The sequence below is a fragment of the Bacillus rossius genome, chromosome 18, assembly GCF_032445375.1.
Source record: "Bacillus rossius redtenbacheri isolate Brsri chromosome 18, Brsri_v3, whole genome shotgun sequence".
NCBI classification, from domain to species: domain Eukaryota; kingdom Metazoa; phylum Arthropoda; class Insecta; order Phasmatodea; family Bacillidae; genus Bacillus; species Bacillus rossius.
The window spans coordinates 8,684,808-8,699,247 of record NC_086345.1 but is presented as its reverse complement, the minus strand read 5'-3'; the positions used below and the strand labels follow the sequence as shown (position 1 = coordinate 8,699,247).

The following is a 14,440-nucleotide window of genomic DNA, read 5'->3' as shown; positions in this document are numbered from 1 at the left end:
CAGAAATGTAGCCAGCGCTCGTTGCAATCATTAATGTTTGGTTATGTTGCTTTCCGTATAGAGCGCGCACACGTAGCCGAGTATCTTATAAAATAACATACAAAATTCAGTGAATGTCATTAATTTGTACCAGGCTGTGTGAACCAAATGAATAAGAATAAAAAATATAATTACATTTTTTGTGTAATTGCAAACATTGTATTGTTATTGGCTACTTTTCCCATAAACGATGGTGGTATGGTTTCAAAACCCCAATTGGTTTTCTGACATTCTTTATTGTTTTGAGAGACTGGTTTTATTTTAAAAAATGCAGCATGTATCACAATAAAATTGCCTAATTTTGGTGAAATAAGTATTATGGAACATTTTATTATTGTACGTATTTATTGTAAAAAAAAAAAAAAAACAATAAGAAACAGCATTAGATGTCCCCGTATAACCAAAATATGCTTTTTAGTTATGATAACAAAACATATCAAATCTGTCCGGTTAATTCAAGTGCTGAAAAGAATGTTAAATATCCATTTTACCCAGAATGGACTGCAAATAATGTCATCTGTGCTCCATGAAGAAAGTCTATATTTTTAATACTGTCATGACTTACATCTTGATAAATTAATTTTTAATTATCATTACTTATAATGGACAGTACAGATATTTAATTAAGAAAACATATTTGGGGCCCAGATACGCCAAAAATCAAACAACTACCGTGTAAAAATCTCCGTTTCACTGAGCTTACCCTATTTTACTGCAGCCTTCGCAATGGATAAGAAAATCAGCGGATGGTCATGACTGCAATCATCATTTAGTGTTCCACTTAACGCTCGCTGTTTTTACCTATTCACACTGCCATTGACCTCCTGCAATAACATGGTTAACTGGATGTTCACTGGACTTGCAATAAGTTCGATGCTTCTAATTAATAATCCAACAATTGTACAACATTAAAATAGATTAACATGGAAAATTAGTGCAATAAATAGCAAATGTCACTGAGGCTGTTCTAATATAAATATCAATATGAACAGAGATATATGAAGCACTCTACATTTGACACTGCAAAATTCCTGCTGTCTCCAACTTTGAAGTGTAGGTATTCTTTGACATGTTTTCCAGAAAGGCAGTATATCATTTATTATATAGTTCGAGGTCATAGTGACCTAGTTTTGAATTAGTATTTTATTATTTTACATATTTTTATAATAGTCTCTGATACCAAGTATTTTTTATTTAGAAAAGCCAATGAACAAAGTTTTTACTGGTTTTCACAAGTTTGACTAGGTTACTATTTATGTAAGTGTGATTTCCAGTATTTTATTTCATTTTAATGTTATTTTTATAACTATATTTTTATGTTGCATGTTGGTAATATGAACCCACAATTTTGCCCCTACCAAAAATTGTTCAAAGCAGCTAAAGAAGTTTTCACTTCAAAAATTAACTGAATTTTTGTATTAGATTTGAAAAATATTTGTTTTTCGTGAATAACTTAATATTAGTTTTGAAAGAGAAAAAAAAGTATTAGCAGAAGCCTAGTTTGCAATGACACATGTTCACGAACTGTCTACATTGTCTTTTAAACATCATTTTCATTTCTTGCCTTGCCACTTCTACAGAACCTATTTTAAAAGTTTTCAAATTTTTTTTAAAGTTTTTAATTATGCTAATTAGTTGTGATTAGCAAATCATTCGTAATACATTCTAGTGCAACAAGCAATAGGTACATCAAGCCCAATTCAGTCAGTCTGTGTGTCTTATTGTAGCTGAAATTTAACAGGCTCGTTTAAACTACACAGCTACAACTAACTGGACTACCTTTAATTTTACATAGTTTTTATACCTTCAGAACTTGTTTGAGAATGTACATATTATTTAAAATTTAAAAAAAAAATTAATTACAGGCGTGATTGTGCAATGTTGATTTTTAAAAAAAAAAACCTTTAAATAGTTATCTTCCATGGATCCCTGTTTTCACACGAAACGTTTCACTAAAATCAAACATGATCGAGTTGGTTTTCCACACACGTGGCTGCCAAACAACTTGCGCTCGGACTTCTTCGACCTCTCTCCCTGTCGCGACACGAGACAGTTCCAGGGACGACCCACGCAAGCAGCGTGGTACCACGGACGATAAGTATCAAACGGCCGTGACTGCAATCATCATTCGGTGTTCCACTTAACGCTCGCTGTCTTTACCTGTTCGCACTTGTCATTGGCCTCCTGCAATGAGATGGCTAACCGGACGTCCGCCGGACTTGCAGTAAGTTCGATGCTTCGTGAAACGAGTGCGACGACGCTTCTAAATTAATAATCCGACAATTGCAACAGCAACATGGGAATGGATTCTTGACGTGGGAAAGCGTGTGCGACAAATAGCAGATGTCGCCGAGGCCGCTCAGCCCTTGCGGCAGGAGAGGAAGCGCGCCCAGTTGCGCAGCAGGCCCCGGCTGTAGGGCCGGTCCGAGCGCGGGCCGCAGCAAGGACGGCCGGCCAGCCGCCACTCCTGGCCCGTCTGGCCCAGCGACACCAGCACGCACTGGTGCACCAGCTGCGCCAGCAGCAGCACGGCCAAGAGCAGGCAGTACAGCGCGCTCACGAAGCACAGCGCCATCCTGCGGCACACGGCAGCGGCGTCCGCATCTAGTACTTTCTTACTAGTACACATCTAGCACATTTTTTCTTTAATACCGTATTTACTCGTGTATAGCGCACCCTCGTGTATAGCCCGCACCACGATTTTTGCAACAAATTCCAAAGAAAAAATTTTAAATTTTTTTTCCCCCCATAAATAAATTTTACTAACATTTTGTGGTACCTGTTAAGTTTTTACTTATGAAACAAATGATTATTTAAATTGATGTGTGGTGATGTGTCAGGAAAATACTTAAATTAAATACTCTTCCACCTGAAAGCGAAACTTTTGTGGCATACTGTACCATCTGAAATGACACGAGCAAGCTAAACTCTGCTGTGTAGACGGAAGATAATGAAGCACTGTATCGTCACAACTGGTACGTGAGCGGAAGGGAGGGAGGCAGGCAGGCAGGCAGGAAGGGGGGGGGGGGGGACTATGACCATCAAGTAACATTGACAGTTGACAGGACTAAACACCACCACTCCCGTCACGCTACGTTGCTAAGCTGGCACCGAGGACTAGATGACTCACAGGTAGCTGCTGGGACGAGGAAGCGAAGGAAGTGGGCTGGGGACTGGTGACAACATTCTCTCTCCCTCTCTTTTTTACTAGCTGCTGCGCTGGCTTTCTGTAGAGGGGGGAGGTCTAAAAATAAACAAGAGAGACCATGATGTGCGAGCTTGCACGCGCATGTGTGTGTGTGTGTGTGTGTGTGTGAAGAGAGGCCTCGTTGCTTGTGTGTATGTGTGGGGGCTGGCCAGAAACGTTACCCGTCACCCGGCAGTTAACGACTACCACTCCTCCTTCCCGCCCCGCCCCCTCAATTTTTTCCCCATGTATAGCGTGCATCCTTGATTTTTTTCCTTTACTTGAGGGGAAAAAAGGGCGCGCTATACACGAGTATATACGGTATAATAATATTATAGTAACTCCAATATGATTTATTATTAAGCGTAATTATTTTTAAAAACTATGGAACGTATGTGTGTGTGTGGTAGTGTGATATTTAAGTTCGAGCACTGCAATGTCATGACAACTTCCTAAATTGTTAAAAAACCGTAACAAATTATAATTTAGTATACTTTTTTTTTTTCCAAATCTAGTACTTAATTTTCTCGCCTAAGTTGGTACGAATTTTTTTTTTCCCCCTTGTGGACACCCTGGTGATGAGTAGCGACTAGATTTTAGGTTTTATTTTTTTGGAAAATTTTGTTTTTGAAAACAAGAGATTTCTGTGTTAATGTTCTTATTTTAATATAATGTCTATAATCATTTAGAAAAGTGTTATTATTTAACAATTATGTAATTATTCTTTTCTTAATACTTGTTTCAACAAAATAGTATAATTTTTATTTTCACTTGATGCATATATATATAGCACGACTAATTTGTTCCTAAAAATGTTCACGTCATTCGAAATTGCGTATTCTGAAGCGTGTATCCATAAATAGCAAGGCCAATTTACTTAATGTGTTCCAAAATGTGTAGGGAAATATTCTTCACGTAATATAAATGCACAGAATAACAATCAACGATAAATATATCACACCATTTATCTTTATAAGCCTACCATTGTCTCCTTTGTGTGACAAATGCAACACCGCACAATGGGAGATAGGTGTTTATGTACTTCAAAATTAAAGTGCTTATTCACGTATCACTGCTTAGTTCATACTAATCTTGTAAGACAAGATTATGTGGTTAGTTGCGATAAAACCAAAACAACACCAAAAAGTATAACATTGAAATGCAAGTTAATACACCATAAAAGCACCTAAATGCAAATTATATCATTGAATTTAGCAGCATTTAACCAAAACTTAATTAATATCACAAAAAAAGTAATTTTAATGTTTGAAATTTTAGGATCAAAATTATTTTGAGACAAAACTTGAGGACTAAAGAGCATACATAGAAAAATTAACTTAATTTGTTTTTTTTTAATGCATCTATTATTGAATCACTTTTAAACCACAAATGCTTGCCAATTTATTTTTATTTATCAGAATGTATCTGTTTTAGATCAATTTATTACAAATTATTTTATCGTATAAATGCAGCATACAACTAGACTATTTTGGTGGAGTAAGTACTACAAAACAGTACCAAAAAAAATAAAAAACAATACCAAATTCTGTTTTCAAAATGTCATTGTACTAAAAATGAAACCATAAAATTCTTGTCTCTAGCTATACGTAATTACAATATTTATGTAAAATTATTTTGAAATAATTAATAAAGGTAAAATAAAATTTATTTATTTCATAGACATTAAGATGTCCACTAGAATGTAGGTACACCATAACACATAAATTCAAGGTTTGATATACTCCATGTGTCATTGAGATATAAATTGTCCACTTCAGTGGACTAACAGACTAAAAAAATTAAGCTACTAAAGTAAAATTTCTGGTTTGTTTGGAACCATGGCCATAAGGAATTGGCCATTTTGCCAGATTATATAACGCCAGTACAATTAGTTTCAATAGAAATACCTACTCTATGGAGACAACTTTTCATGGTTTTATTTTTAGTCCAACTTTGGAAGAAAAGAGAAAAGATTTTGGTATTATTGATTTTATTTTTAAGGTTTCTAATATTCAGACAAAGTAGTGTATTTGTATGATGCATTTATAAGATAAAATTATTTTTAATAAATTGATCTGAAACAGATACATTCAGATAAATAAAAATAAATTGGCAAGCATTTGTGGTTTAAAAGTAATTCTATAAGAGATGCACAATATAAAAAAAATTAATTTTTCTGACCCATGCACTTTGGTACAATTTTCTGTCTGCAAATGACATTCCTTGAATTTCAAACATTGAAAGATTCTCGTTTTTAAGATTTTAAATAAGTTTTGGTTAATTGCTACTTAATTCCATGATGTAATTTGTATTTCATTTCTATGTTGGGTATTAAATGGTATTTCAGTGTTATGCGGTGTTCAATATGTTTTTTTGGTGTCATTTCGGTTTTGCCAGAACTTACCATAAAATCTTGTCATTACCTATGCGAAAATATGAAAAACAGGAAAACAGGAAACACTGTACTGAAATGAAAACCAACATAAACGATAAAATTTGGACAAACTAAAAAATGCCTGCAGCGCAGTAACACAACCTGGCCACCGAGCTCAAAAGCCGAGAACCACCTGAAACATATGAGCACATGCAGCTCGGCTGGAAGTGGATTTTCAGAGCGTGGATAAGAATACAGTACGTGCATAAAAGAATGCCCCAGTTATAAATTTCAATAGTACCAACTGTAAGCGTTATAGAGTGTTGGTTCCAGGTCACAATCAAACAGCAACTCAAACAGTTTTAAATAAGCGCATGCGAGAGTACTGCTTTGTTGTTTCCTCGCTTGCAACGCCACCTCTGGCGACTCCTGAGCGTAAAGCGTTTTGTATTCTAAAATTTCCTAGGAGTGAACCTGTAATTTAAATTCAACGTGCAATTCTTTTAATGTTAAACTGAGATCCTCTATGCGGCAAACACATCCGCCGAAGGTATACGCAATTCGAGGCGACAGAGCTCTTTTGTGGTGGCCTCCACGTTCACCTGACGTAAGGCCATGCAATTTTTTCCCTTTGGGGGTTTGTAAATGATTGTGTCTACGTTCGCCGCTACCTAATGATTTGCCAGAGTTGAGACACAGGATTTACGAGGCTATTGCTTCCGTTACTCCGGAAATGTTAACAATTAATAGTGTGGGAACAATTGGAGTTAAGGTTGGCTGTGTGCTGTATAACTAAAGGTGCACATATTGAACATTTGTAAGAAAAACTACGTTATTTTACCTTCAATTTGATGCATTATTTGTTGTAATCAGTCTAAATTAAAACTGTTATAATATACCAGTCGAAACTTGAGACATTATTTTATGGACATCCTTTAGAAAGCCGGATAAAGACTTTCACTGAATTTGGAAACAGATATAAGTTTTACACTCATGATTTACATACAGTATACTGTCTTATATCAAGAAGACACTTCAATCTGTACCTTTGAATAGTATATATATACTGTATAGAAGTCGCGAGTGGATAGGATTTACTCTACGTTTGTCAGGAGCGTATGAAGAGCAGCTTGGGAACTTCACCGCTGCAGTGCGCTGCCGTAACGCCCTGTATCGTCTTAGGTTGTTATTTGCACGTTAGAGCGCAGCACTGTCGCCCGCTGTCATTCCCCCACAACCCCCACCCATCATTCACTGCAGCTCAAGGTCGTTCAACGGGAGTTTGTGCGTCACAAAACTATATGGTTGAGAGGTGGGGTAGAGGGTGGGTGGAGGACAACGCGTGTTTGAGGGAGGGTGGGGGGAAGGGGGTGTTTGAAGTGTTCGACACTTGTCCGCCAGGGACCACCACGAGTCGATGGCCTAGAGATGGTGGCGGATTGCGGCGGTGAATAATTAACCAACTACCTCAAAACCGTATTGGAAATTTTAACCTGGGCTGGCGACTTCTATACAGTATACACATGTTCAAAGATCTGTACCGCACACCGTAAAAAAACCGGCACGTTCAGAGCCGTTCAGTTCAACGATGCTGGACGACTCACTGGCTGTCGTGGTAGACGTCGCTGCAGTCGTCCGGCAGCAGGACCAGCTCCATGAAGAAGAACGGGTGGCAGACGGTGGTGAGCGTGAGGACGGCCCCGTACGCCAGCGAGGCGACAGACAGCAGCAGCGACAGCATGAACACGTGCCGGTTGCGCTCCCCGATGCAGCAGTCCAGCCTGCGAGCAAGCCGGCACACACAATCACATCCCTTTCAATTCCAAACATCAAAAAAAATTGGTTGTCTGCGAAGTCGGTTTACGGACGATAGTTTAACGTGACGTCATGACAAAACGTTGATGAAATGATTCCATACTTTTATGAATAAAACTGAATCATTTTTATTGAATTATCACTATTTTGTATGGATACAAACAAGGAGTGAAATGAAATGTACAATTTAATTGATAAATTTACTTTTTATTTGCACTCATTAATTCAAATATGTTTATTACTTTAAAGAAGATATTATTTTAACTATAACTTTTATACATGTTTGCTATTTAACTTCTTCCAATCTGTGTTATTCTGTTAAGGATAGGACGATGACAGGAAAAGTAGGAAACGAATGGGAGTGTTTCAAGTTTAATGTGCCTCGAAAAAGTCAAATCAATGGTTGTTCCAATTGAGTAGAAGAGAGATAGATGCGGCGCAAGCGTACGAGTGTAACGGGACACAGCGTAACGGGAAAATGTGTGCAACGGGACACTTTTTTGTGCGTGCATACGGCGTTCGATGTATTAGACGTCACGTCAAAAGATTCTCTTTTATACGATTTTAATTAAGTTTTGGTTAAATGCTACTTGATTCCATGATATCATCTGTATTTCATTGTTACATGGGGTATTAGCCTGCATTTCGGTGTTATGCAGGGTTTCAAAATTTTTTTGTTGGTGTTAGTATTTCGGTTTTGTCAGAACTTGTAAGAACGTCCGAGCACCGAGTAGTCACTCCTGGCCGGAGAGTCAAACATCCCGGACGTTTTTCCCCGGCCGGGTCGAGGTTTCCTTTCCGGGTCCACACAACCGTGATACGCATCGCGACCATGAAAACTAAATCCAAACAAGTACCTAATAAATAAATACTCCCAACTTGACAATATAGAATTAAGTGGTAGGTTTGTGTGGAATGCGTTTGGTTGTACTGACAAAGATTTAACAAAAAAAATTATTGTGCCGGAAATCTTGGTGAACAGTTGCTGCTGATTGTACGTCGTTAGATTTTCAAGTACGTTCTTCATACAAACTGAACCATCAATAACTGTCACATCTTTAAAGATAGAAATACTTTAACACAAAGTATTTATATTTAGGTTCCCATGAATGTGAAATTCCTGTGTCAAAGATGACACTTAGCAATTACGAGCTTGATTTTTGTTTTCCAGTATACTTTTTTTTATTAATACTTTCTTAGCTTTGTTTTCAGTGTACAGTGAAATCTCATCACACAGTACCTCACCATAGAGTAATTTTCACTTCAAAACATACATTTTCGGGTCGCAACACTATGTTTTACATTTAGTAACAGTCCTTAATAAAGTAGGTAATTTGTTTTTAAGTAGCTACCAAAAATGTGTTTTTTTTTTTGTTTTTTTTTCAGGTAGGGTACACTCTACTAAACTGTATATTCTAATGCCAGAAATTTTTTTTTAACATGTCTCAAATAGCTTCTAGTGGTAGAATGGTTTGTACTCAGTATAATATCTTTGCAGTTATATAACGCAAAGTATGGGTAGAAGACCTACATGTAAAAAAGATATGCCAGTACACAAAAATTGTGATTTAGATTTCAATAATTCTATATTTGACTGTACAGTTTGAATATAAAATATTTTCTTTTCCCTCATATTTTGTAAACAATAGGTAATACAGATAATATTGGTTTTCTATAACAAAGTACACACATGCTTTTTACTTAAAATCAGATAATGTGCTAATAATTAGCTTGCCAAAAAATTTTCAAACCTAAGATCTTACTGGTTTAAGATAATGCATTGCCAGGTTATTATTTTCTTGCATATTACACCACTCTATTATGGTTCTATATAATGTTTATCCAGTATACATTTCTCTCTTCATTTCACTCTACTGTTCAACAATTTTTCCTGGACTAATGTGAAATGTATAAAAAGTTGAATTGTATATTTAATTTTAATTCAAGAAATATTTTTTGAATAATTTAATACATATTTGTCTCAAAATTCAATTTGAATAAGAAATCAGGATTGGCGGAAGTACAATGTCAACTTATACTACGAACAAATTTCATATGTCCTAAACATCACTACCTCAGCTGCCATTGTAATGTTACTTTTAACAAAATTTCGAAACAAGAGAGCACAAGAACACCAACATTTTACCACTGAGCAGCAGTGTGTCTCTTGTGCTTTATTTTGTGACGTGGTCTCTTCAATGCTCTACGACTTAAAAGCAAGGAAGATCAAACTGATCTCCCCTCTATTGTTTACATAACCGCTCTTCGACAATGTCCGCTCGTCATTCTGTTAGGGTGCCGCGAGCTAAAAAAAACAACTCGCCCTCTCTACGCAAAATAAAAGCAGTATTTTTTTTTTTACCGTAGTGTAAATTTTGTCAAAACTAGTTTTTCAGAAATCTACATATTGATAATTGGTGTACAGAAATAGTTCCATACATTGCTTCCAACATGAAGCAGTTGATCTTAGATGGTGTCTCGATAAGTGTAAGTGTAAGCGTAAGCATGTGCGTGTGTGTGTTTTGGTAGGCCCGTGCAGGCCTGGTTTGTGTGTGGATATCAATGTGTTTCCTTTATGAAAAACAGCTTCTCTAAATTCAATTTAGCCATTAAAAAATTTTACCCACACATTTAACAATGCTACTTTTAACCCAAGATCATGTGTATTCATCATGCTTTACATCAAGTTGCAAATTTATTTCTAAATTTAAGAACCAAAAGCCAGCCTTGTCCTACATGCTGAAAGCTAGCTGTTGAGGTACAAGGATACTCCAATCAAAAATACCTACCAGTCACGAATTGGGTTTCCTTTAAACTAGAACTAATGGATAAATGACCCCAACCCCCGAGTAATTAAGGATGGAGAGGACTTAAATAACATAACAAAGCACTTCACAGACACCATAAAAGAAACCATAATGAAATACCACCTTTCTGACAAAAAAAAATTGGTTGTCTGTAAAGTTGGTTTACGGATGATAGTTTACCGTGACGTCAAAATCTTTAACGAAGATTTTTATTTTAACTATAACTTTTATACATGTTTGCTATTTAACTTCTTCCAATCTGTGTTATTTTGTTAAGGATAGAACGATGATAGGAAAAGTAGGAAACGAATGGGAGTGTTTCAAGTTTAATGTGCCTCGAAAACGTCAAATTGATGGTTGTTCTAATCGAGTGGAAGAGAGATAGATGCGGCGCAAGCGTACAATGAGCATAATGGGACACAGTGTAATGGGACACAGCGTAACGGGACAATGTGTGTTACGGGACACTTTTTCGTACGTGCAGCCAGCGTTCGTCGATTAATTAGACGTCACGTCAAAAAAGTACACAGCCAAAATACCAAAATATAGGTAGATATATTAACCTTCCAGGCAAAGAAACCAACAATTTAAAACAGAACACAACACAATATGCGCCATGGGCCATATTTGCAAGAAAATGGCTTTCTTTGACGAGAGTACAATTTAAAAGACTGAATATTAATGCAACATTTAGGTGAAACATCGTTTTGAAATGTTTTTGACGCCAAAGAGATATAAAGAGCACTTATGAATTGAGGTTCGAAATGCCGAAGAAGTTACACTTCTATTACCTACGTGTACTGAGTTACATGGGCTGTTTTATTTTTTTAATGCTATTGTACGGTAGGAGGCCGGGCCAGCACGCACGGCAGTGGCGGCACGGCATGGGACGCCGGGTGGGATGCGGACTCACCAGGCACAGTGGTGGTCGCGGGCCAGCACGCACGGCACAGGAACGGGACGCGGATTCACCAGACGCAGTGGTGGTCGCGGGCCAGCACGGCACGGGACGGCACGGCAATGGGATGCGGACTCACCAGACGCAGTGGTGATCGCGGGCCAGCACGGCACGGCAATGGGACGCCGGGCGGCACGCATACTCACCAGACGCAGTGGTGGTCGCGGGCCAGCACGCACGCCTGGCAGGTGCGGCAGTGGTAGGTGCGCGGCGGCACGAGGCGGCGGCACACGGCGCAGGGGATGCCCCCCTCCTCCTCGGCGCCGGCGTGGCATAGCGGGGCGCGCAGACGCACGGCCTGAGCGCAGCCCAGCGCCGCCAGCACCAGCAGCACGAGCGTGCCGTTCTCCCCGGGCAGGATCTCCAGGAGCGGCACCACGTCCACCTCGAACACCAGCAGCAGCAGCGCCGCCGAGGTCAGCGTCCACACCAGGAAGAACTTGGAGCGCGGGTGGAACCTCGGGAAGAGCCTGCGCAGGTAGCACGCCCCCGCGCACGCCGACACGAACACCGCCGCCGTGCACCACGCCCCCTGCACCGCCAGGCACGCCAGCAGGGGCTGCAGCACGAGGGGCAGCGCCGCGTCCAGGGACACCTGCTTGGCTCCCCCGCGCCACGGGACCCTCAGGCGGTCCTGGAAGGAGCTCATGGCCCCCGCGACGCGGCTCAAGGGCACTCTCTCGCACACGACCAGCCTGCAACACACCGCGTCGCACACGCTCCGCTGTACCACGCCCATCCACGGACGTGTCACTGCTCTAAAGATGAAGTCACTCTCTAGGTAGCAAAACAAACTGTAGCTGCATAAACACTAATGCCATAAGTTACTTTAACCGCTTAAAAGGAACTCGCTATGAAGAATCGTAAAAGAACACAAAGTGAGTTAACAACACATAGGTAAGCAAAGAATCCATAACAACAAATTGTGACTGAGATAAGATCGCTGGCTGAGGTAGAGTTCAGGGCAACGAGATCGGTAACGAGTATATGAAGGTGACGGGAAATAGCTAATGCCTAATTAGAGTTTAAAACAAATTACGGTGGAAAACCAATTAGAGTGGAAAACAAGTTTTGACAAGGCCGTAACGTACTGACATTAAACCTCTTTGTCTTCTAGAAAATATCATCGGCTACGCTGTATACCTAAGGCAAAAACAGTATCTGGAACATTTTTTAAAAACAGTCCCAGCTACGCCATTAAAGCACAATATAAATTTACGTCACTGTAGAAAGCACAAGCGATGAGGCTAAGCTCTTGTGGGAAAGTCTCGGCTTAGCTAATATGAAATAAAACACATCATGTAGACAGCAACGTCACTGAACAGGTTACCTAACCTCACTTATAAAGGATAATTTATCAGAAATCAGTAAAAATTATGAAACTCTCTTTTCAGGGAAAGAGGAACGTCTGTAGTATTAAAAACAAAAATTCGTAATTATATTATTATATTTAAGGTAAAGCCTCGGCGATTGAAATTTACTTATGTTTTATGCGCTTAGCACTATAAGTTATAGTTTGCGTGTGTCCATTGAAGCCCAGCCTAAATATAATATTTTAATATATATAGCTGCAATTAGGTACAAAGTGCCCGGTGGCAAGCATTCTCCCTACTTTCCCCTCACTCTTCTTCTGAACTGGTCCACACTCCCAGCCGCCACACACTCCTCCTCCAGCCTATTCCATTCTCCTACTGTCCTCACGACCATCACATTTTTTCCCCTTTCTGTTCTCCTCCTCTCTTTGAAAACCTTCCTAGTATTTTCCTTCCTACTTCTAGGCATTCCCATTTTGACTTTTCCCCCCAGCTCTCCCCATCCTCCCACTCCACTCAGCACCTGGTACATCTTGACCAATCTCTCCTTCTGTCTTCTATCTTTTAAGCTCTCCCATCTCATTCCTATCATCTCTGTGGTACTGCACTCCCCCTTCCCTTCTTTGTCCGTTCTCCTCCACTTGCCCTTCACCCATCTAGCTGCTCTCCTCTGCACCCCCTCCAGCTCCCTCTCAAGTACTGCAGTGTATGGGTCCCACACTGCTGCGGCATACTCCAGCATGGGGCGGACCATAGTTTTATAGGCCTTGCTACGTATGCTGCTGCTTCCCCCCCTGAGCACTCGTCCCAGCATGCCCAGGGCCTGTCTGCTCTTCTTCACTACCTTGTCTACATCTCCCCCCACCCCAGGTTACCCTGCAGCACCACCCCTAGATATTTATAGCTGTCGGCCTCACTTATCACGTCTCCCCTCTAGCGATATTCCCTCCTGACAATCTTCCTCTTTCTGGTAAACCTGAAAATGTCAGTAACAAAATTTTCGGTGTCCCGCCAAAAAGAAATGGTCAAAAGGGGTCCTGTATTTAACCATTACAATCAAGCAAAATCAAAAACTTACCTTTCAACGCTTTCATCTAAATCTTCACAATCACAACAACATCCTAGAATATGACTCCTTTCTTGTTTACTGTTGTAATATTCACAGCAACAAAGTATACTATCGTCATAGCTAGACATAACTTATATGCTTATTCATAAAATACATGACCAAATCTTTATTTAACCCCAAGAAAGTGCCTTAATTCTGACCATGAGTCCTCATTCCTTCAATCATTTCAAACTCCTAGTCATTTATCTACCAACGAGCACGCAATCATTTTTCGTTTTTATCTACGAACCATATAACCCTAACCGTTAACTATGATTTAACCTATGGAATTTATTTAACAAACTGATTAGGAAAATATACAAATTGTCATAAGGGTTTCTTTTTTTTTAAAACGGGATGGGGATTTGTGTACAACACGTACCTATACGACGGCCCGGCCGTTTATTTACAAATGTATGACCGGTACCTGTAATTTAGGTTAAATATAAAATGTAAACACAAATAATTACACTTGTACTATGAAGATTCTTTTTGGACTATTAAAAATATATAAAAACAGTAACCAGTAATATTTTGATCTAATTTTATTCTGAACAGTTTAACTTTAGTGGTAAATAAAAACAGGCTAGAACAACTAATACATATAGAAACAAACGCCTGCCATATTGGTATATGAAAATCAGAATAAAAAGGGGGAGGGGAAACGGCTTTAAAGTTGACGGCTAATACTTCACCTGTATCCTTTCCTACTATCTGATTCAACTCTTTGAAAATATATGGTTGAATATATAATATAACCTCATACAATAAAAGAGAAACATATTTTTATTTTTCTCGATAGATTTACACAGTGCTGCTACTGTGGCGCGGTATGATGA

The 14,440-nt window shown here is 39.1% G+C and overlaps 1 protein-coding gene across 3 annotated transcripts; it reads right to left on the bottom strand.

Moving 5' to 3' along the window:
- Positions 1-1,819: 1,819 nt before the first annotated feature.
- Positions 1,820-14,183, bottom strand: LOC134541113 (palmitoyltransferase ZDHHC23-B). 3 transcript variants are annotated; one of them, XM_063384282.1, is made up of 4 exons: positions 13,572-14,183; positions 11,327-11,875; positions 7,205-7,381; positions 1,820-2,615 (listed from the first exon to the last, which is right to left on the bottom strand). In XM_063384282.1, the coding sequence occupies exons 1-4, from the start codon at positions 13,688-13,690 to the stop codon at positions 2,399-2,401; spliced, it is 1,062 nt and encodes a 353-aa protein (XP_063240352.1). In that variant the 5' UTR covers positions 13,691-14,183; the 3' UTR covers positions 1,820-2,398. The 3 variants fall into 3 exon arrangements, with proteins under 3 accessions (XP_063240352.1, XP_063240354.1, XP_063240353.1); XM_063384284.1 differs by having other exon boundaries at positions 13,984-14,084; XM_063384283.1 differs by having other exon boundaries at positions 11,327-11,904; positions 13,572-13,650.
- Between the last annotated feature and the right edge of the window lie 257 nt (positions 14,184-14,440).

Bases quoted from the DNA above. Each gene is read 5' to 3' on its own strand.
- LOC134541113 (XM_063384282.1), bottom strand. From the start codon at position 13,690: ATGTCTAGCTATGACGATAGTATACTTTGTTGCTGTGAATATTACAAC. The intron at 7,382-11,326 runs GTGAGTATGCGT...GCTTGCTCGCAG, and splicing joins CGCGACCACCACTGCGTCTG to GCTGGACTGCTGCATCGGGG. The intron at 2,616-7,204 runs GTGAGTCGTCCA...CGTGTGCCGCAG, and splicing joins GACGTCTACCACGACAGCCA to GATGGCGCTGTGCTTCGTGA.